The 20,764-nt window shown below is 48.5% G+C and overlaps 3 protein-coding genes and 1 long non-coding RNA gene across 8 annotated transcripts in view; 3 read left to right on the plus strand and 1 right to left on the minus strand.

Annotated features, from left to right (window-relative positions):
• Window positions 1-3,940, minus strand: part of LOC129138217 (uncharacterized) — a 32,964-nt gene extending 29,024 nt beyond the window's left edge. For 2 of the 3 annotated variants that reach the window (XR_008541326.2, XR_010154140.1), the window contains exon 1: window positions 3,568-3,940. This is a non-coding gene — a long non-coding RNA (uncharacterized LOC129138217). Of the gene's footprint in view, window positions 1-1,917; window positions 1,957-3,567 lie in introns of all 3 variants that reach the window. The other variant, XR_008541324.2, reaches the window with a different exon arrangement.
• Window positions 1-20,764, plus strand: part of LOC104003639 (neuroendocrine secretory protein 55) — a 55,771-nt gene that overhangs the window by 6,832 nt on the left and 28,175 nt on the right. The window lies entirely within an intron of this gene.
• Window positions 1-20,764, plus strand: part of GNAS (GNAS complex locus) — a 70,674-nt gene that overhangs the window by 6,189 nt on the left and 43,721 nt on the right. The window lies entirely within an intron of this gene.
• Window positions 6,391-8,845, plus strand: LOC129138216 (protein ALEX). Its single transcript, XM_054674820.2, has 2 exons — window positions 6,391-8,542; window positions 8,765-8,845. Exon 1 carries the CDS (start codon window positions 6,491-6,493, stop codon window positions 8,540-8,542), a length of 2,052 nt encoding a protein of 683 aa, XP_054530795.1. The 5' UTR covers window positions 6,391-6,490; the 3' UTR covers window positions 8,765-8,845.

Below are 20,764 nucleotides of genomic sequence, written 5' to 3' on the forward strand. Positions count from 1 at the left end.
TCCCATGGTGCTGTTCATCTTTTCTGGAATGGCCTCTCCTCCCCTGAAATTCTTTGCTGCATCATCAGCTAGTCTGGAGAAGGAATCCACAAATGTCTGGACCCACTGTTCAAGCACAGGTGGTCAGAGGACAGTGGCATGCCTTGGCTGAAACAGAATTTGGGACACCTTTTGAGAAGGTTGCTGAGCTACAGCTAATTAGCTGAGTGAAGGGGTCTGAACTCACAATGGGGGCTTTTTAATCTGAGCATATCAAGTATTTTCATAAAGACTGTTTCCACTACCTCTAATATCACCCTTGCATCTGCCTCTAACCTGGTATCTTGCCTCATCCATTTGAGGCTTTTTTCCTTTAGCTGGCATTTGCTTCAAACAGCCTGGCCACGCAGACCCCTCTGCAGATAGCAGTATGCTGCTGCCTCCACCGGCCAAGGCGGGCAGAGGAGAGTCTGAAGGGAAAAGGATGGCAGCAGCAAGTCTTGATTGAAAAGTAATTAATTGTACAGCTTCAAAGTCTATTACTACTCACTCAGCACTCAGAAAACATTTGTCACTGGGAGGCTGAGAAACTTCATAGTTGCCTAAATTCTTTTCTACCTTCTCTTTCTGCTTTTACTTTTTCCTCAATTGAAAGAAACCCACTGACAACCAATGACATGAATGGGCTGCAGAGAAGGCACTTCTGCAAACTTCACCACCCACCTCCTCCCTGCAAAGCCGCAGACCAAAAGGAAAATGACTACCAAAAAAATACTGTTTTTCGTGGTTTCTGTTCCCTTCCCTTTCACCCACCTCCCTTCCCTCTCTCTACTTTGCCTTCTCTTTGTTGGCTACAGGGATAAACCCAGAAAGCTGACAGGTAGCTACCTAAACTTGAGATATGCCTTATGCTTTTGGTAATGAGTAAGAATCCCAGAATGTAAGTAGAAACACAATTACTTGTTGAATACATGTGCCATGAAAGCATCAATAGAGAGGTGAGACTGTTTGGGAAGCCCAGGGCATCACGTGTGGCTTCCAAGGAACGGGGCTGTAATGGTGCTGTTCAGAGAGTCAATGGTAAAGAAATACATACATTCTTTCCATTGGGGGTTCCATATTTTCAAAACGCCACTGTTTGCCACCTGTGGCACCTGGGCCATTTGGCTTTCCTCAGACATGCAGAGTTTAATGGAAGCATGAGAAATTCTTCCCATCCCTTTCTTAGTACATCAAGTGCAGACGCTATTATTTTTAAGTAGCCAAGTATACACAATTTTCAAGTAAACCATCCCTGGGTTTCGACAGCCAATCCTGTCCTCCCCTACTTGACACATCATCTCACTGCAGCCCTACACTCCAGCACACAGCCCCTCATGACAGGGGTCAAGACCCTGGCACACAGCGTCTATCCATCCCAACTCGGCCTTTTCTTTCAGGCACCAGCCTCTCCTGACTTCCTCTTCCTTAGCTGCATAAACACATTAATAGACTTTCCTTCCTCAGTCCTATCACATATTTATCTTTTCCCATGATGGCAATCCATCCAGCACTGGAAAGCTATGTTTAAGGTACTTTGCTATTATACAATTATAATGGCAGATCCTAAAAAAGCCCCGGCAAGGTTAGGCCCCAGACGATGCTGCCCACTAACATCCAGCACTGGCCATCTCCCTCCAGATCAAGGCCATGTTTCTGTCTTGAGCTAGCAAAATTATCAGCCTTCAGGAGGATCACCAGACAAGCCAACCAATCAGGCCAATCAAGGTGGACCCCAGTAAACCCACTAGCCGATCACCCCCAGCTCTTACTATACCGGATTCCTCAGGTCCCTGTGGCCTTGCAGGTGCCACAGGTGGGTCAACTCCTCGAACACTTGGCCACACTTCTGGGGTCCCTGACCCCACTACTGATGTTTCAGCTCTTAGCTCCACTCACCTAAAGGACTTAGGTTTTTCAGAGTCTGGTAGCCAGTCACTACAGAGAAATAACAGGAGTGGAAAAAAGGGGGAATATCAGGGTTAAATACTGGGATTTACACTTCCTAGTCTTAATTTATCTTTAAATTAAGGCAATTCCTATTCAAATCTAAGGGTCCTTTCTCAGCTTATAGTGGTGATTTTCAACTGGGGGAGATTTTGCCCCCCAGAGGACATTTAGCAAAGTCTGGAGACATTTTTGGTTGTTAAAACTAAGGGGATGCTACTGGCATCTAGTGGGTAGAGGCTAGGGATGCTGCTCAACATCCTACAATGCACAGGGCAGTCACCACAACAAAGAATTGCCTGGCCCCAAATACCACCAGTGCAGAGGCTAAAACACCAAGTCTAGATGAGATGTGCTGAGTGGTTCTGAAACCCCTTCCTCTGGTGTGCTCCCATCTCTCCGTTCTGAGTCCTCCCTACTCACTCCTGGACTGTCTCCCTTTTTCCTGTCCAGTGCACCAATTGTTCAAGATTCTATTACCAAATGTATTTCTCCCCTGAAGAGTTTTCTCTGACTCCATAAATTCATCTTTGTAAGTACGATTGCCAATTTGAATGTGTGATCTTTATCTTTTTCTGAACTTCAGACCTTTCCTCCCAAATAATGGCTGCAAAAATCTCCATCCCAACTGCCCAAAGTTCCTTAATCTGCCATGTCTAAAACCAAATCAGCACTGCCACCTTGCCAGCCCCTCCCACTGACTTCCCTGTCCCACTCCCAGTGTTCCATCCATCTGGGTGCCACACTTTGGCTCCTCCATCTTTTGTGTCTTTCTAGCATAAGAGCTGCTCCAGGAGGATCCTTTGGGACCCCTCTTGAGTGCCGTCCTTCAGCCTTCCTGCTTCCTTCACCGTGCTAGGTCTCTCCTTTAAACATCTCCTTTGTGCATAACCCCTTTCCTTTGTTCTCGATCAGGATCATCCTCCATGCTGCTTCTGCTTTTCCTAAAAGTAGGCTCAAACCCTCACTTGCAGAACAAAAAACTTTCAACATCCTTTCCGTTTCCTGCCAAAATCGCCTCAAAAGTGCTTGCCCTCATGCTCCATGGCATCCTCAGAGAGATTCTATCTAATTTCTCCTAACTTTTCTCCCCCTGCTCCCCAAGAGCCAGCCAAGGTGGCCAGTTGTGTTTACCCAGCCACGCCCCATGTTTCCTACCATTAAATCCTTTGTTCGTGGTGGGCAAACCGTCTCCCATCCCCCACTACCACCTTCTATTCATAGCCAAGGCGTCTATCCTTCCTTGGAGGCCCATATAAAAAGCCATTTTCTCCACCAAGACTTTCAAGGTCCCCCCAAGTGGAGGTCTTTTCTTTCATTTGTATGCTGCTCTACTCTCTAGGATGAGGAATTGGTATTTGTCTAACTTTTTAAATTTTTTTTAGTCGCCTCCATGCATGTGCTCCCCTGGCAAAGATCATGATATCAGAAAGAATGAACAAAGGGGCCCCACAGACCCATGAGGGTGTCGAACAGAGACCCTGAACCCGTTCCTCGACAAATGGTATTTTGGGGGTGAGCGCTAGGCCTGACGAAAGCAAACAACCCCTTTGGAGCACCCATGGCAGCCTCCCTGGAGCTCCAACCCCAATGTCTACTGACCTTCCACTTGTGCAGGCTCAGCATCCCTGGGGCCTCAACTCCTTATCCATCCTGGGCTGCACCTCGCAGTAAGCCCTCTCCTTGGGGTCCTGGCCCTCTACCTCCCAGCCCTGGAAATCTTCTTGCTCCTCACCTTGCCCGGCAGCGGCACCCCGTTGGCTAGGTTAGCCTGCCGCCATCAACACACCCAAGGGTTGGCCCCTGGGACCCCACCTCTCCCCCGAGGCTCGGCAACCTGTGGCATGAGGAAGAGTGACCCCACGGCGCTAGCGGTCCTCGTGGTCTTCCAGGCCTAGCCGCCATACACCCGCCCCCCAACAGCTTCCAACCACCCCAGCAGCACCTCTTCGGGCGTTCCAACGCGGCGCCCCCTATTGGACCTCCCACCCATATCCGGTTTCCGGTCTGACGCCCCCTGCTCATTCGCCAGGCAGCCTTGATTGGCATGACCCCTGCCCAATGGCTGACCCGTCGCTGGGGTCGGAGGGGAGTGAGTTGGTGTTGGGACCCAGTTGGGCCATTCAGTGGATGCTCAAGTGGTTAAGCCGTTTTGCGTGGGTGTAGTTGGCCAAAGTTTGAATCAAAGTTCAGTGTTGACATCTGGAAGTGTGTAGACCCATAGAGCTAAAGCGATATATCTTTGGGGGATCCCAAACGTTTCCCAGGGTCCAACTGTGTTCGCCTCCTTCCGTGCTGCGTGGCCACATGGATGGTGGATGCAGGGGTGCAAGGATGCACGGTGCCTGTGGTACCCTGGCTCTAAGAGGGATGCGTTAGACTAAACGGGATCGCAACTTGCGGTGGTTCGCCCGCCTGCAGCTCTTATACAGCAGCCGGTGCCGTGCGCCCTGCTTGCTGCAGCCCCCTCTGTGTAACTCATCCAGCCTCCCCTCCCCCAGGGTTCTGCAGGTCAGGTGACCCCCTGCCTCCTGCCCAGCTGCTCTGTGCCTAGACGTGGCTCGCCAATCTGTCTCACTGGTGAGACCGACCTGATGCGCACCTGCCGGGTTTTATGTGACCCCCTTACAGCAGCTTTTCTCCCGGGTTCCAATCCCTCTGCAGACCCCAGACCAGAGCATAGCATGTGCACACATCAAGGCCACCAGGTGGTATGGGCATTTACCTTTGGCTAGCTCTGAGCCCACCGCAGCATGGTAGCGGGAGCGCAGCTGCGCGGGCAACCGCCGGGTTTGTGGCCGGTTGGCGGGCTCAGTGCCGCCTCAGTGGGCTCTAGCAGTGGAAAAGTAAAGCGACTACCCTAAGATACCCAGAGCGAGAGGAGAGGGGCTGGAAGGGTGCTGGAGGCAGGCTGTAGTGGGGCTAAAGGAGCTGACTGACCGGCGCTGCGGCCGGTGCCCGAAGCAGCGAGCAGCGCACCTCAGCTCCGGTTGCCGCGCGGCATGGTATTTATCTGTGGGTTCAGCGCGCACAGCGTTGTCCAGTCTCGAAACCACCCTAAACCGGCATTAAACCCCAACCAAAATCCCCTTTAACCCTTCCCTAGAACAGCAGGACCTGCGAAACTCTGAGGCCGCTTTGTGAGGTCCCCCTCTGCGCAGCACGCCCCCCACCCCTCTCTTGGTGCCGCCGCAGCTACTCCCTAGGGCGCTTTGCTCTTGGTGGTACGCACCCGAGACCTTCTTATTCCCCTGCGTCACCATCCACATAAACAAGGGAGCACCCAGCTTGCGCCGCTGTGGGCCACTGCGGAGACCCCTAGAGTGTGATGGGGGTGGGGGCTGTTAAAGTGCTTTACCGGAGCCAACCTCAGCAAGTGACAAACAAAAGCAGCAAAAAGTACACCCAAGGCATTTAAAAAACAAATTGCGTGCTCGCATACTCGGCATCCCCTCTCCCTCGCCTCTCTCTGCTTCTTTGGTGGGCTCACGACCACCTGTCGCATCCCTATGCGTGCCTGCGCCCCTTCCCAGGCACCAAAAGCCTTGCGCTCCGGACTAGGGGCTTGAGATCCGGGGCTGCCTGGAGGCTGGGGGCTATGACTCAGAGTTTCAGGGGTATCCTGGGGTGATGAAATCCTTCTTCAGTCCCCCCTCCCCCGAGGAGTCGGTTGGGTTGGGGAGGGAGGGTTTCAGCTCCTGTACTCCAGCGTCCCGAGGCCCACGTCTTGCGTCACGTGTCCCGCAACGCAGGAGCGCTTTCTCTGGCCAGCGGAGAAGCGAGGAGAAAGACTCCAAATCAGTCAGGGAGAGGAGTGGAAGGAGCCAAAACGTCCCTGCGAGGCCTGCGCTCACCAGCCCCCTTACCCAAAGTCCCGGGCCCCTGGCGCCAGGAGCAGGCTCCTGGAGCCGGAGCCAGCTCGGCACTGGAACCAGCGTCCTCTGGTGGCAGAGAGAGAGCGCTACTGGCGATTTTCGGACCGAATCGGCACGCTCGTCAGATCCAAGCAGGCGGGACTGGCCTGGAGCAAAAAGAAAGAGAGAGGAGGGCATAAGGACAGACCAAGGAAGAGGGGCTTGGGGGCAGCCTGGGGGCATGAAAAGTGGCCAGGAAGGAGCCAAGACTCCACCAGCAACAATTGAGTTGCTTCAGCCTCAGTCTAGGGTTCCTTCCAGGCCTTGAACCCCCCAACCTCACAAGGGTTGGAAAGTGAGGCTGGTGAACTTTCCAGCTGGTACTTTGATTTTAAAATAATAATAATAATTTTTTCACCCTAGTTCGGTTGGGTGCTCCATCTTACGGAGCCCCAAACTTATTTTGAGAGGCCGCCACCGTGTTATGGGCATGCGCAACTGCCTCTACGGCAATAATATGTCAGGACAACGCGATATCCCCCCTGAAATCGGGGAACAGCCCGAGCAACCACCTTTGGAGGCCCCAGGGGCAACTGCCCCCGGTGCTGGGCCTAGCCCAGCCGAAGAGATGGAGACCGAACCGCCTCACAACGAGCCCATCCCCATCGAGAATGACGGCGAGGCCTGTGGACCCCCAGAGGTCTCCAGACCCAACTTTCAGGTCCTCAACCCGGCATTCAGGGAAGCTGGAGCCCATGGAAGCTACAGCCCACCTCCTGAGGAAGCAATGCCCTTCGAGGTTGAACAGCCCAGCTTGGGAGGCTTCTGGCCTACACTGGAGCAGCCTGGATTCCCCAGTGGGGTCCATGCAGGCCTTGAGGCCTTCGGCCCAGCACTCATGGAGCCCGGAGCCTTCAGTGGTGCCAGACCAGGCCTGGGAGGATACAGCCCTCCACCAGAAGAAGCTATGCCCTTTGAGTTTGACCAGCCTGCCCAGAGAGGCTGCAGTCAACTTCTCTTACAGGTCCCAGACCTTGCTCCAGGAGGCCCAGGTGCTGCAGGGGTCCCCGGAGCTCCTCCCGAGGAGCCCCAAGCCCTCAGGCCTGCAAAAGCTGGCTCCAGAGGAGGCTACAGCCCTCCCCCTGAGGAGACTATGCCATTTGAGCTTGATGGAGAAGGATTTGGGGACGACAGCCCACCCCCGGGGCTTTCCCGAGTTATCGCACAAGTCGACGGCAGCGGCCAGTTCGCGGCAGTCGCGGCCTCGAGTGCGGTCCGCCTCACTCCCGCCGCGAACGCGCCTCCCCTCTGGGTCCCAGGCGCCATCGGCAGCCCATCCCAAGAGGCTGTCAGACCTCCTTCTAACTTCACGGGCAGCAGCCCCTGGATGGAGATCTCCGGACCCCCGTTCGAGATTGGCAGCGCCCCCGCTGGGGTCGACGACACTCCCGTCAACATGGACAGCCCCCCAATCGCGCTTGACGGCCCGCCCATCAAGGTCTCCGGAGCCCCAGATAAGAGAGAGCGAGCAGAGAGACCCCCAGTTGAGGAGGAAGCAGCAGAGATGGAAGGAGCCGCTGATGCCGCGGAGGGAGGAAAAGTACCCTCTCCGGGGTACGGATCCCCTGCCGCCGGGGCAGCCTCAGCGGATACCGCCGCTGGGGCAGCCTCAGCGGATACCGCTGCCAGGGCAGCCCCTGCAGCCCCAGCCGATCCTGACTCCGGGGCAACCCCAGAAGATCCCGACTCCGGGACAGCACCAGCCGATCCTGACTCCGGGGCAGCCCCAGCCGATCCCGACTCCGGGGCAGCCCCTGCCGCCCCAGCCGATCCCGACTCCGGGGCGGCCCCTGACGCCCCAGCCGATCCCGACTCCGGGGCGGCCCCTGACGCCCCAGCCGATCCCGACTCCGGGGCGGCCCCTGACGCCCCAGCCGATCCCGACTCCGGGGCGGCCCCTGACGCCCCAGCCGATCCCGACTCCGGGGCGGCCCCTGACGCCCCAGCCGATCCCGACTCCGGGGCGGCCCCTGACGCCCCAGCCGATCCAGATGCCGGGGCGGCCCCTGAGGCTCCCGCCGCCCCTGCGGCTGCTGAGACCCGGGCAGCCCATGTCGCCCCAGCTGCGCCAGACGCAGGGGCTCCCACTGCCCCAGCCGCTTCTGCCACCCGGGCAGCCCAAGTCCGCCGGGCGGCCTCTGCAGCCCCTGCCTCCGGGGCCAGACGCAAGATCCATCTCAGACCCCCCAGCCCCGAGATCCAGGCTGCCGATCCGCCTACTCCGCGGCCTACTCGCGCGTCTGCCTGGCGGGGCAAGTCCGAGAGCAGCCGCGGCCGCCGCGTGTACTACGATGAAGGGGTGGCCAGCAGCGACGATGACTCCAGCGGAGACGAGTCCGACGATGGGACCTCCGGATGCCTCCGCTGGTTTCAGCATCGGCGAAATCGCCGCCGCCGAAAGCCCCAGCGCAACTTACTCCGCAACTTTCTCGTGCAAGCCTTCGGGGGCTGCTTCGGTCGATCTGAGAGTCCCCAGCCCAAAGCCTCGCGCTCTCTCAAGGTCAAGAAGGTACCCCTGGCGGAGAAGCGCAGACAGATGCGCAAAGAAGCCCTGGAGAAGCGGGCCCAGAAGCGCGCAGAGAAGAAACGCAGTAAGCTCATCGACAAACAACTCCAGGACGAAAAGATGGGCTACATGTGTACGCACCGCCTGCTGCTTCTAGGTAATGCGGCGGACTCTGCCTGCGGGCAGCAGGGCCGCCGGGGAACCCGGGAGGGGGTGGCAGGGCTGCCTGGTGGGGCTAGGGGCTCGGCAGTGGGAGGAGGGGGTCCAGCCAAAGGCGGGAAGAACTTGCTAGAAAGTTCCAGGGAGGGACCCTAACTTTGCCCTGGGAGCGGGAGGGGATCTTTGGTGGATTCGGGTGGCCGAAGTATATGCCCTCCAGGGAGAAAAGTGGTGCCGAGCGACACTGAGGGTCGTTTCCGGCTGGACAGGCCAGCGCCAGCAACCGTAAGCTGGACAGGCAGGGGCTTCAGGTGAGCCAGGAACTGCCGGGGAGGGGCCCCGGGGCCCCGGGACTCCCCTGGCTAGGCTGGTGGGGTCCACGGTGGGCTGGGGTCATTGGGGAAGGCGCGCCCCCGCCTCGCCTGGCACGGCTGCTTGGACTCAGACAGCTTGTCGTTGGTGTGTGTTGGTGTCTATATTCTGTGTTCGCCTCTGCATGATACGCTCAAGTGTCCCCTGTTCCTATCCCGGCACCCCCAGATTACCCGCCGACTGTGTACTTGTACTTGGGAACGGGCTGTGTTGTGGTTTGCGCCATGGCCCGGGCAAAAAACTTTCGCTGTTCGCACACTCTGGTGGTACCCGCACCCGGGCGCTCTGCGGCAAGCGGTGCGGAGGACACGCGGGGAAGGTGGCGGGGCCTCCCGGGAAATAAGCGGGGCCCTTGGCCTGGGGGAGCGGGGAATCGCTTTTCGCCGGCCTCCGCGTAACCTTGTTCCTGTATGTCTTTCTCTCTTTTTCCTTTTGCGCTAAGCGTTTCCTCACTTCTCATTCGTTCGCCAAACCCTCCCGCCTTTACAGTTGAAAAACCAGACACACAGGTATCTGGGGCGCCCGGGGCTGCACACCTCAGTTCGGTATTCTGCACACACACAGCTCGCCTGGTCGGGGGATGGGGGAAAGGGGAAACACAACCTGCTGTAGGCAAGTCCGGATCCCAAACCACGTGGGGGCTGGTTCCAAGGGGGTGGGCGTGGCTGTGTTTAAAAAATATGAAATAATTTTTCTTCCTAGCGAAGAGCCCGAGGTAAGCCAATCATTTTTACAAAGAGTACAGTAGGAGGGGCTTGGTTTAAAAAGATGGGGGTTATGTGTTGTGAGTGGAATGTCACCTTTGTGTTTGAAATGCAGCTAAAATAAAAGTTTTCAAAAAATGCTCTGAGTGTATTTGAAGTGTGTGGACAAAGTATGGCAAAACCGTGAATATGACTTGTGAAAACAAGTAGATGTTTGCATGTGAATTTTTTCAGGCAGCTTTAGCTGGGGGCAAAGAGGCTTGTCAAAGGTAAGGTCTTCCGCAAATTGGCTGTGGATACAAAAAATACATAAAGGTATTTTGATTACAGAAGTTAAAAATCATGATATTCTTGTCAGGAGGGTATTTTGGTGGCCTTCTACCTTCCTCCTCCTCCTCTGCTCACATTTCCCCACCTCTCGGTGCCCTCCCCTCTCCAGGATCCCCCTCCTCACCCCACAGCAAGACCCTCTCCTGTATCTCCCAGTCTTTCCCTGGCCATTCCCAGTTCCCCACCCTCCCCCCAGCCCCCCAAGACTTCTTAACTTCAAATCTGGGGCATTAACTATTTTTGCCACATTTAAACAAAGCATCAATTAGCAATGGTCTGAATATGTGGTTTAAATGAAAACTTCCAAACAAACTTCACAAGCTTAATTTTTACATTTTATTCTCTAAGACTTTCTCTAAGACCTTCCAAGGGATTTCAAGATCACAGTTTTTAAGGCTGCGCTACATTTGTTAAATATGTTAGAATGTGTGATGGTTTTTTATTAATGGCATTATTGGCATATAACTGTGCTATTGTGACGTGGCTCTCACAAATCACAATTTTAAATGTGAGGATCATTTTGTGTATGCCCATCCAGGTAGATCATGACATTATCATTTACCTAAAGACATATAATATGGTCGTTGTTTTAAATTTCAAATGTCTCAACTACACTAAAGCTACCAAACATTAAATGACAATGCACTGGTTTCCCTGCAGACAACTGATTTTGCCATAACAGACCCATTTCAATATTCCAAGCACAGCTCTGGGAAGCAAACCTGTAGATTGGGGGTGGGAGGACACAAATGCATACAGACAGGAGACCCAAGTGACAGTGTGCACCTGGCCCCTAATTGTCAAATTGGTGATGTGCCTTACATGCGGGGCCTCAGTTGCCTCCTTTGTGAAATGAAGCTTTCCTAGCAGATCTCCACTAAGGAATGCTTTTGCACCATGATTTGAGTCTTCTATTCTTCCTGGGGGTGGGGGGTGGAGGAGACACAGTCTACTTACATCAGGACTGGAGACTTATACCATAGATTGTGCAGCCATCAATCCTGCAGCAAACTGTCCATGTTTGGGACCAGTCTTAAGAATATTAGAAGTTTCCTTTGTCTCCCCTTATTTTGTCACCAGGAGTAAAAATTAACTTTAAGAAAAGGAAATTTGCTAGGGTCACCTTGCACCTTGTCCTGGCTTTGTTCTCGGGTGCTGGTAGCCAAACACCTTTGGATGCAGCATAGTCCAGAAGGTGGGCTGGCAAACCATGGGCCATGTCTAACATAAGCCTGAAATATGATAGCCAGTGTTAGCTGCTAGCTGAAACTGTACCACTGCAGTTTGTCAAAGCAGGCTACAGTTTTTGACCAGGCTTCCTTTTGCAGAGGTGACGTACCTCTTCTGGACCTGAATTATTGATGGGGGACAGGGAGAGGAGGAAGGATGAGGACTTACTCACATGTAGGACAAGACTTTTTACTAACTTTCTAGTCCCAACATATAAAACAAGACATCCATACATCCCTACCACTGAAAATGCAGATCAAATGGCTGTGCTTTGATATGGTTGCTAATTTGTGACATGCAGATTCATCTGTTGCTTGAAAAAATGTATGTTCATGTGCTTATCCTTTCTGTTTTTATTGCCGGGACAATTTAATCTCATTACAGGGAATCCTAAGAAATCAAAGAGAGAGAGAGAGAGAGAGAGAAAGATAGATAGAAATCAGTAATACGATTAAAATTCTAAAATATCTAAAGAGTTCTTTTTAAAGAAGCCTTTTTCTTACTCAACACTATCCACCAATAGACTGTTTCCATGTTTCTGTTACATTTTAAATAATTTTGGTGGCTTAAACATTTTTTAAAACTTCATTTAGGTGTGATTTCCTCCTTAAGAACTGAATGGGGCTAATAGATCAGAGTTTCTTAGTATCTGCCACATTTATTAAAATTGTGCAGGCAAATGCTATATATAATAATGGCTATTCTGCTATGATGCTTTATTTATACAGTGAATCACAATTAATTGTATGATTATTTATGCCACCAAGTGCAACAGTATGCATTGTATTCCATCTTGCAGAAGCACCTTTTTATTTTTCTTTTCTCTCTCTCTCTCTCTTTTTTAACATACAGCCATTTTTTTATATTCTAAATGCCTCCACTGAGCTTTTGGTGTGGTGGGAAGGACATGGCTTATCAGGCCACAAAATTCTGGAGTCCAGATAGATTTATTATTTTCTCTTTTCAGTCTCCTAGTAAGATTCATGCTTCTCAAAGTCTGAAATTCTACCTTGGTTTTAATTCTTACAGATTTCTCTCAAAAAAATTTTCCCATATAGGTAGATTAATGTTTAAAATTTACCCCCATTATTTACAATGGAAAACTGGTTTTAAGCAAAAAGAATTGGGGGTCATCCCCTTACTGTATGTATCCTCCTAACTTGAAAAGGAAAATCTCACTGCTCTCAGTATGATTAGTAACCAGTAATAATAATAATAATAATAACACATTCTGATTACATTTTTTGTTTGTTTGATTTGAAACAAAGTCTCCCTCTGTCACCCAGGCTGGAGTGCAATGGCAGGATTTCTGCTCACTGCAACCTCTGCCTCCCAGGTTCAAGCAATTCACCTGCCTCAGTCTCCAGAGTAGCTGGGATTACAAGCGTGTGCCACCATGCCTGGCTAATTGTTTGTATTTTTAGTAGAGATGGGGTTTCACCATGTTGTTCAAGCTGGTCTCGAACTCCTGACCTCAAGTGATCTACCCAGCCTCCCAAAGTGCTGGGATTACAGGCATGAGCCACTGTGCCTGGCCACATTTTACATTTTTTAAAGCCTTTCATCTAGTCATATTTGTCTCTTGAAACAGTCCTGGGCAATAAAAACGTGATAGGGCCCCATTTCATAGGCAAATAAACCAAAAGCTCAGAGATTAAATATCAGGCACTTTTTTTTTTTTTTTTTGAGAAGGAGTCTCGCTCTATTGCCCAGGCTGGAGTGCGATGGTGTGATTTTGGCTCACTACAACCTCTGCCTCCTGGGTTCAAGCGATTCTCCTGCCTCAGCCTCCTGAGTAGCTAGGATTACAGGCGCATGCACCATGCCCGGCTAATTTTTGTATTTTTAGTAGAGATGGGGTTTCACCATGTTGGTCAGGCTGGTCTCAAACTCCTGACCTCGTGATCCGCCCGCCTCAGCCTCCCAAAGTTCTGGGATTACAGGCATGAGCCATCGCGCCCGGCCATAAGGCACTTTTACTCAAAAGACTGCAAGGTAGGTAAAGGATCACAAATTTCAAGTTCAGATAAGATAATGCTTACCAGAAATGTGATGATAAGCTATAAAGCATTATTTAAATGTAAAGCATGATTATTCTAAGTATACTATGTGCTCTTAAAATCCCTTGCCAAATGACACGTGTCGAGTAGTCTGCTACTTTCTGAATTATAGCAAAACTCACAGATCCCTGGTTACAAATGTCCATTGAGTATACATGAAACATGAGCTCCCCCGTTTCTGAGATGGCTGTCACTGCTTTGGTAATATTTCATTTACACATTTGCTTTAACTCATCTGCCAGCACTGCAACATTGCAGTCTTAGTTTGTTGGGCTACTGTTTTCCTTTTTTTTTTTTTTAAATGCAGGTTTTCTTTAAAGTTTTTTGTTTTTTGTTTTGTTTTGTTTCGTTTTTTTGCAGGGTCTAAAGCTTTTCTTCTTGTTTAGCTTTCCACTAAATAATAATTAATCATTATAATAATAAAATGCAGTTACTTTTCTGCATAGCTCTATTATAAGTATAGTGTTAGAATGTTTAGAATCCTGGTCTGGATCTCATGATCTTATCAAAATAACTCTGCTCCATAGTCTTCGTAGTGATTTTTTTTTAAAAGTATGCCTTACTTCTAGTCCAGGCTAATTTCCATTTAGCAAGAGTCAGTGTGTGGTCTTAGAAATCACCTTTGACTTTTATGCAGGAAGGTTAGTTGTTGTTGTTGTTGTTTTTAAGATGGAGTCTCGCTCTGTCACCTAGGCTGGAGTGCAGTGGTACTATCTCGGCTCACTGCAACTTCTGCCTCCCAGTTCAAGCAATTCTCCTGCCTCAGCCTCTCGAATAGCTGGGATTACAGACATGCACCACCACACCTGGATAATTTTTTGTATTTTTAGTAGAGATGGGGTTTCACCATGTTGGCCAGGATGGTCTGGAAATCCTGACCTCAGGTGATCTGCCCACCTTGGCCTCCCAAAGTGCTGGGATTACAGGCATGAGCCACCGCGCCCGGCCAGGAAGGTTAGTATTAAGCAAAAAATAAATTTATTTTTAGAGAAGGTAACCTAGATTTGAAATTCCCAAAGCCAGCCATGCTCCTTCTTCTTTTTAGAGTTAGTTTTTCCTCCAAATAAAACTTACTCCCAACCCCAGCAAAATTGTGGCTCTTCAAATGCCTCTAAATAACTCTCAGGAGACACATCAGTAGCGAACAACAATTCGTTTCTACATTTCTTGGTTTCTTTTAGCTGTAGTAGCAAATGTGAGGTTCCTCTCAAACCCACTCATGCCATTTGCCCATTTAAAAATCAAATTTCTCAGGAGGAGTAGCAATTTTCAAGAGAGAAGGGACAGGGCCAATTGATGTCACAAGGTCCTCACCATCAATTAAGACAAGTCAACGGAGGGAACTAAAAGCACTGGGCAGCCTAATTGACCATCTCTGACCCCTTGGAATAGGGACTAGGAGACTCTGGCCCTAACACGCACCTTCACAGATTTCATTAAATTAGACTGAATGGAGCTTTTGTTCCCATCAGATTCCTGTTCTGGCCTGTGGTCACCCTAAGAATAAGATCATGTTCTCTTTAGGAAGGAAGAGGAGAATGGACCTGAGCCTCTCTTTGGGAGTTCTGCTGAAAAGTCTGCAAGTCCTAAGTGGCCTTTATGCAATTTAGAGACTGGAAGGAAGGCACGAATATAAATTGGGGGAAAGAAGCCCCTGAACAAAGGAGAGGAGAGGTATTTCAAAAAGAGGATATATTCTTTTTTTTTTTTGACACGGAGTTTTGCTCTTGTTGTGCAGGCTGGAGTGCAGTGGTGCAATCTTGTCTCACTGCAACCTCCGCCTCCCGGGTTCAAGCGATTCTCCTGCCTCAGCCTCCCGAGTAGCTGGGATTACAGGCATGCACTACCACGCCCCACTAATTTTGTATTTTTTGTAGAGATGGGGTTTCACCATGTTGGTCAGGCGGGTCTCGAACTCCTGACCTCAGATGATCTGCCCGCCTCAGCCACCCAAAGTGCTGGGATTACAGGTGTGAGCCATGGCACCTGGCCTTTTTTTCTTAATTCCCCCAAAAAGAGGGCCAGCTACTAGAAGCAGTTACAATTTGAGAAATCTAGAGTCTTTTTTAAAGGGTAACATGCTCAACCCAGTGCTTGGCACATATAAGTACCCCAAAAAATGTTTTGGGCTTTTTGGGTTCTTTTTGTTGTTTTTTGTTTTTTAAGATAGGGTCTCACTCTGTCGCCCAAGCTGGAGTACAGTGGCATGATCTCGGCTCACTGCAACCTCTGCCTCCCGGGTTCAAGTGATTCTCCTGTCTCAGCCTCCCCAGTAGCTGGGATTACAGGTGCCTGCCAGCATGCCCAGCTAACTTTTATATTTTTTAGTAGAGATGGGATTTCACCATGTTGGCCAGGCTGGTCTTGAACTCCTGACCTCAGGTGATCTGCCCACCTTGGCCTCCCAAAGTGCTGAGATTACAGGTGTGAGCCACCATACCAAGCCTCGACTTTTAATTTTAGAAATTTACTTTTCCTCCTAGATTTTTTTTTTTTTTTCCCTGCTCCAAGTGAGGTTTTGGGTTTGGTTAGTTTTCTGTTGTTGCTGGGTTTTTTTGTTTGTGTCTTTGTTTTTCTGTTTTTTGCATTTCTCATTAGACTATTAACATGTAAGTTCTAAAAGTGCCAGCCATCTCATTCTGTCTTTCTGTCTCCACCTTTCAGAGTACATTCTTTGTTTACATTTTGTAAATAAAGGTCAACTCAAGCAGTAGACGAATGCTACCTTGCCACATTTATAATTGTGTGAAGTCACTCTCAGGTGAATGATGTGCCAGAGAGAGATGAGGAGATAACTTACTTTTTGACTTGTCCTGTAAAAGTGTCACCTGTCACCCCTGCCTATCCAGCTCTCCCTTCTGTTTTGATTAGCTCCTAACTATAAATCAACTCAATACCGAGGCTGAGCTCAAGGACCTGAGCTTGGATTGTTCTATGGTTATTACACATGGAAAAGAAAAAAAGAAAGAAAGAAAATGTGTTTAGTTTCCTTTCCAACAGCCAGATGGTGAACCAGGCCAGCTCATGGGAATTGAAGATGAAGAGACCTCCAAGAAAGAGGTAGGGAACAACACAACAAAACAATGTTTGACTTTTCATTATGTTGATCGTCACATGCTCTTTGAGCACACACGAGTCACACACCTTTCAAGTTAGAATCAGTGGAGCACTTTTCTACATGCAATAACTGGGAGCTATGCTATGGGAAGAATGTTAGGCAACTGATCTGTGACAGGGCAATGGAAATTAAGGGAGTGTGCCTCTGTTGTACTTCCTTAGAGTAAAATCCCAAATTGCATTGCAGAGTAATTTGTTAAACCTCAGGAGTATTTAAATTCAGGAGTATTTTGACTTGTGGAGTTCTGCCCACAGAACTGCACATTCGATCTTACTAAATGTTTTTTAATGATTCAATTTGGGGCGAGGAGAGAGGTATAAAGGTAGTATAAATTGTTATCCAATCTCAAATTTATTATGAGTCAGTCAATGTTTCTGACATTGTCACACACACACTGTGTGTGGGACAGAGTAAGTACTTTTAACTTCCTTTAATGAGTTGATAATGGGAAGGAAAAAAATTTCTGTACTACTTTCTAAAGAGTGTCACAGTTGAGCTTTCACAAGCTCAGTGTCACCACTGAGTGAGCATTGATTCTTACAAGGAAATTAAGACTTGGGCTGCAAGAGCCTCGCCTCTCTCTTCTGATTTATCTGGCTCTTGCCTCTCCCCCTCCATCAAAAGACCACACTATCTCTCTCCTCTTTTCCATTTGAACGATTTTGCCATTCATCAAACTGATTGCTAATGTGCAAATTACATGATGGTGTTTTTACAGGGAACCTGCATTCAGGTAAGTTTGAAGCTGTGGGATATTTGAGGGGGAAAAAATGAATAATGCTTATCATGATCCACAGAAACTAAAGTCAGACATTGTAGGACAGTCCAGAACCCAAGAAGGGCCATGACAGGACCCTTCCAAAGGAAAGAGAATCTCGTGTCCCGTGTGTTAGCAAGTATCCATTCCAGCTCCCCCAGGGCTCTGGGACCCACATATCTGTGCCTCCATTTTTCTAGGGTTGTAGTAGCTGGTGGTCCAGTTGAAAAAAATGAAAACAGGAAACCTGTCAAGAATAGATAGTGTTGTTTAGGAAGTATATAGGCACTTACATTACTGAGACCACTTGAACACATCCTTTTAAATAGATACCTTTTTAAAAATCTATGGTTATGTAACATCTGTGTCCGAGGGATTTAAGTAGAAAGCCCTGTGGGTTTCTCTTTTCAAAAGACAGACCTTATTTATAATCAGCCCCTTGAATTTTTTTTTTGGGCCTTCATGGGCTTTTGAAATCTTAGGAAGTGTCCATCCTAATTCCTTATAGCTGCTCTTTCTGTGGCTCTACTAGGGCCTTCAAGATGCTGAATTCACTTATTAATTAAATCATTGACGTCATTCAGGGGGTTCCTTTTGCCCACTGCCCCCCAACATGGGAATTTTTAAATGACTGGCTCTAGAAGGGCCCAAAGATGGTGAAGGTGAATTGATATTTCAGGTGACCACTAGATGGTGAGACAGTATAAGGCAGAAAACAGGTGGCATGTGTATGTGAAAATGAGAGGGATGGCCAGGGCCGGCAAAGGCAAAGAAGGGTCCCCCTTGACTTTTAACGCCAGCCCCCACCCCAGGACAAAGCTTGGATTCAAACAGGCCCCAAAGCTTCAGCCAGACCAGCTTTTTACTTTTACGCTGTGACTTCTCCTAGTTAGCTATATGCCAGGATTTTAGAAGCATTTTGGGGGGCTCAGTCTAACAGAGGGGTCCTCCAAGTGGCTTTATTGACATTTTTTCATGGGGTGGTTGTCCTATGCACTGTGGGATGTGTAGCAGCATCCCTGACCCCTACCTACCAGACACACACACACACACACACACACATACACACACACACACTCTCTCTCTCTCTCTCTCTCTCACAACCAAAACTGTTTCTAGTCATTGCCAAATGTCACCCCTCATTGATAACTACTGCCCTAACATCATCAGCATCAAATTCTGGGGACAGTTCAAGATCATACATACTGTAACTTGCGTATCTTAAAAATATATATATCGGGGCTGGGCGCGGTGGCTCATGCCTGTAATCCTAGCACTTTGGGAGGCCAAGGTGGGCAGATCACCTGAGGTCAAGAGTTCCAGACCAGCCTGGCCACGTGGTGAAACCCCATCTTTACTGAGAATACAAAAAATTAGCCGGGCGTGGTGGCGGGCACCTATAATCCCAGCTACTCAGGAGGCTGAGGCAGGAGAATCGCTTGAACCCGGGAGGCAGAGGTTGCAGTGAGCCGAGATGGCACCATTGCACTCCAGCCTGGGCAACAAGAGCAAAACTCCATCTCAAAAAAAAAAAAAAAAAATATATATATATATATATATATCATATATAATAAAATATATAGATATTATATATCATATATAATACAAAATATATAATATGATATATCATATAATATATAAATATATAATATATATCATATATAATATAAAATACATTTTTTTTTCCAGAGAAAAGTTTGTCCACTGCAGTTACTTTTTTTTTTGAGATAGAGTTTCACTCTTGTCGCCCAGGCTGGAGTGCAATGGCATGATCTCAGATGACTGCAACCTCTGCCTCCTGAGTTCAAGTGACTCTCCTGCCTCAGCCTCCTAGTAGCTGGGATTACAGGCATGAGCCACCGTGTCCAACCCTGCAGAAGTAATTTCTAGAAATCTCAGAGAAGAAAGTGACCCAGATGACCCTAACTAGAATAGAAAAGGAAATTATTTCAGGGAAGTAAATAGTGAGCTGACTTTGATTAACCAAGTCAGTCCCATAGCTAGGCTAAATCAATGCTTACATAGCCTTTACCCTTAAATGATCACATCTTCCACTGAGGGTTTCTTAAGGATGCCTTTTCCTGTAGCAGGCTAGGAATTCTCTCTCTGACTGGTGCACACTCAATTAATTCACTCTGCATTGTAGAGAAGGATGCCAAGACACGAAGGACCCATCTGTCAGATGGCTGCTGACAACATATCAGCTCTAGGGTGGCAGGAGCCCCACTTTATATGTGTTCCCCAAAACAGCAGCAGAGCCTTTAACTGATAATGTGTACACACCAGCAAGCAGTGTGTGGGCCCCAGTTGCTGGGTCTCCCTAGTCTCAGGCCCATAGAGAACCAGCCTACTGCATGGAGGTGACCTATAAACTTTCAGCAACTGATCTTTCAAGACAGACAGTTAGATTGCAGGAGAGAGGGGCAGTGGAAGGAACAGCTCTGAATGACTGGACTGAGAAAGAGCATAATAAGATCTCTCAGGAATAATACATAGCTATGCCAATAGAAGTAACAATCCAAGGACATTTCCTGGTCAAGAGTCTTGCGCTTGGTCTTTGATAAAGTGGACACCCCCTTCTCCATCCTAGGGCAGACTCTGTAACCATTATTTCTTGGAATAATCATAACAGGACTAAATTGTGATCTTAATTTTAAACAGTGGTCTAAGCCCCTAATTTGCATCTGACCAGCCTCTCTCAAGTAACCATTATGGAAGGGGACTTTATAACTTCTTTGTTATATTTTGACATAACACATTTATATTTTTGCCCCCATTTGGTCTTTCTATAGAGTTTTCTGATTGTAACATCTGAATTCATCTCATCAGGTTTTCAAATTGAAACATCTGATTGTAACAACTGAAACAGATTCATTAGGGATCTAATTTTTTCAAACAAAGGAGATTTTTTCTTTTTTTTTTTTTCCCTAGGGAGTTTCAAATTTATGACCTCTGACTTCATTGCAAAGGCCAGAAAAATAAATAAATAGATAGACAATAACCACTCTCCACTCCAGACATGCAGGTGTATTTCAACACTTTAGCTTTTACTATTAGGATTTCTTTAGGGGAAGGTGTAGAAATATATTGGTAGTTTGATAAATTATATATCAGACATGTAAAATTTAAAATATCATTTGAAATCAAAACTTGTCTGAAGACTAGCTTTTTATGTCACAAGTTCAGCTAAGCAAAGTGTCCCCTAACTATAAAACCTCCTTACTGCAGAATCCTAGAAATTACCAAAGGCAAGCGTCTTGAATGTTGATTTTGAAATTTTGCCTGTGAAAGTGCAACATCTTTCCAAGCAAATGCTTAGAAGACTCAGGGCAGAACCCAAAAACAAATGCCAGACGTTAGGGGAAAATTTTTAAAAGTTGGATTGCCAGAAAACTTCTAGCTATTTATAATTAAGCATTTTTAGCTGCTAAAAGGAAGCACATTAGATCATTTTGTTTTGCAAAACAAATGGCCAGTGTGGGTTTTAGGATGGACACTCCCAGGAGGGCTCCCCTTTCTGAGTGGGAGTCTTTGGAAATGTTCCTGATGGGATCCAGTCATTCTGGAGCGCTCTTACGAAATCGTTCATCCTAGGGCAGTTTGGTGTTTGTGAGCTTACAGCGTTTACTCCTTGCTGTCTTCTACCATA

The sequence above is a fragment of the Pan troglodytes genome, chromosome 21 (genome assembly GCF_028858775.2).
Source record: "Pan troglodytes isolate AG18354 chromosome 21, NHGRI_mPanTro3-v2.0_pri, whole genome shotgun sequence".
In the NCBI taxonomy this organism is placed as follows: Eukaryota; Metazoa; Chordata; class Mammalia; order Primates; family Hominidae; genus Pan; species Pan troglodytes.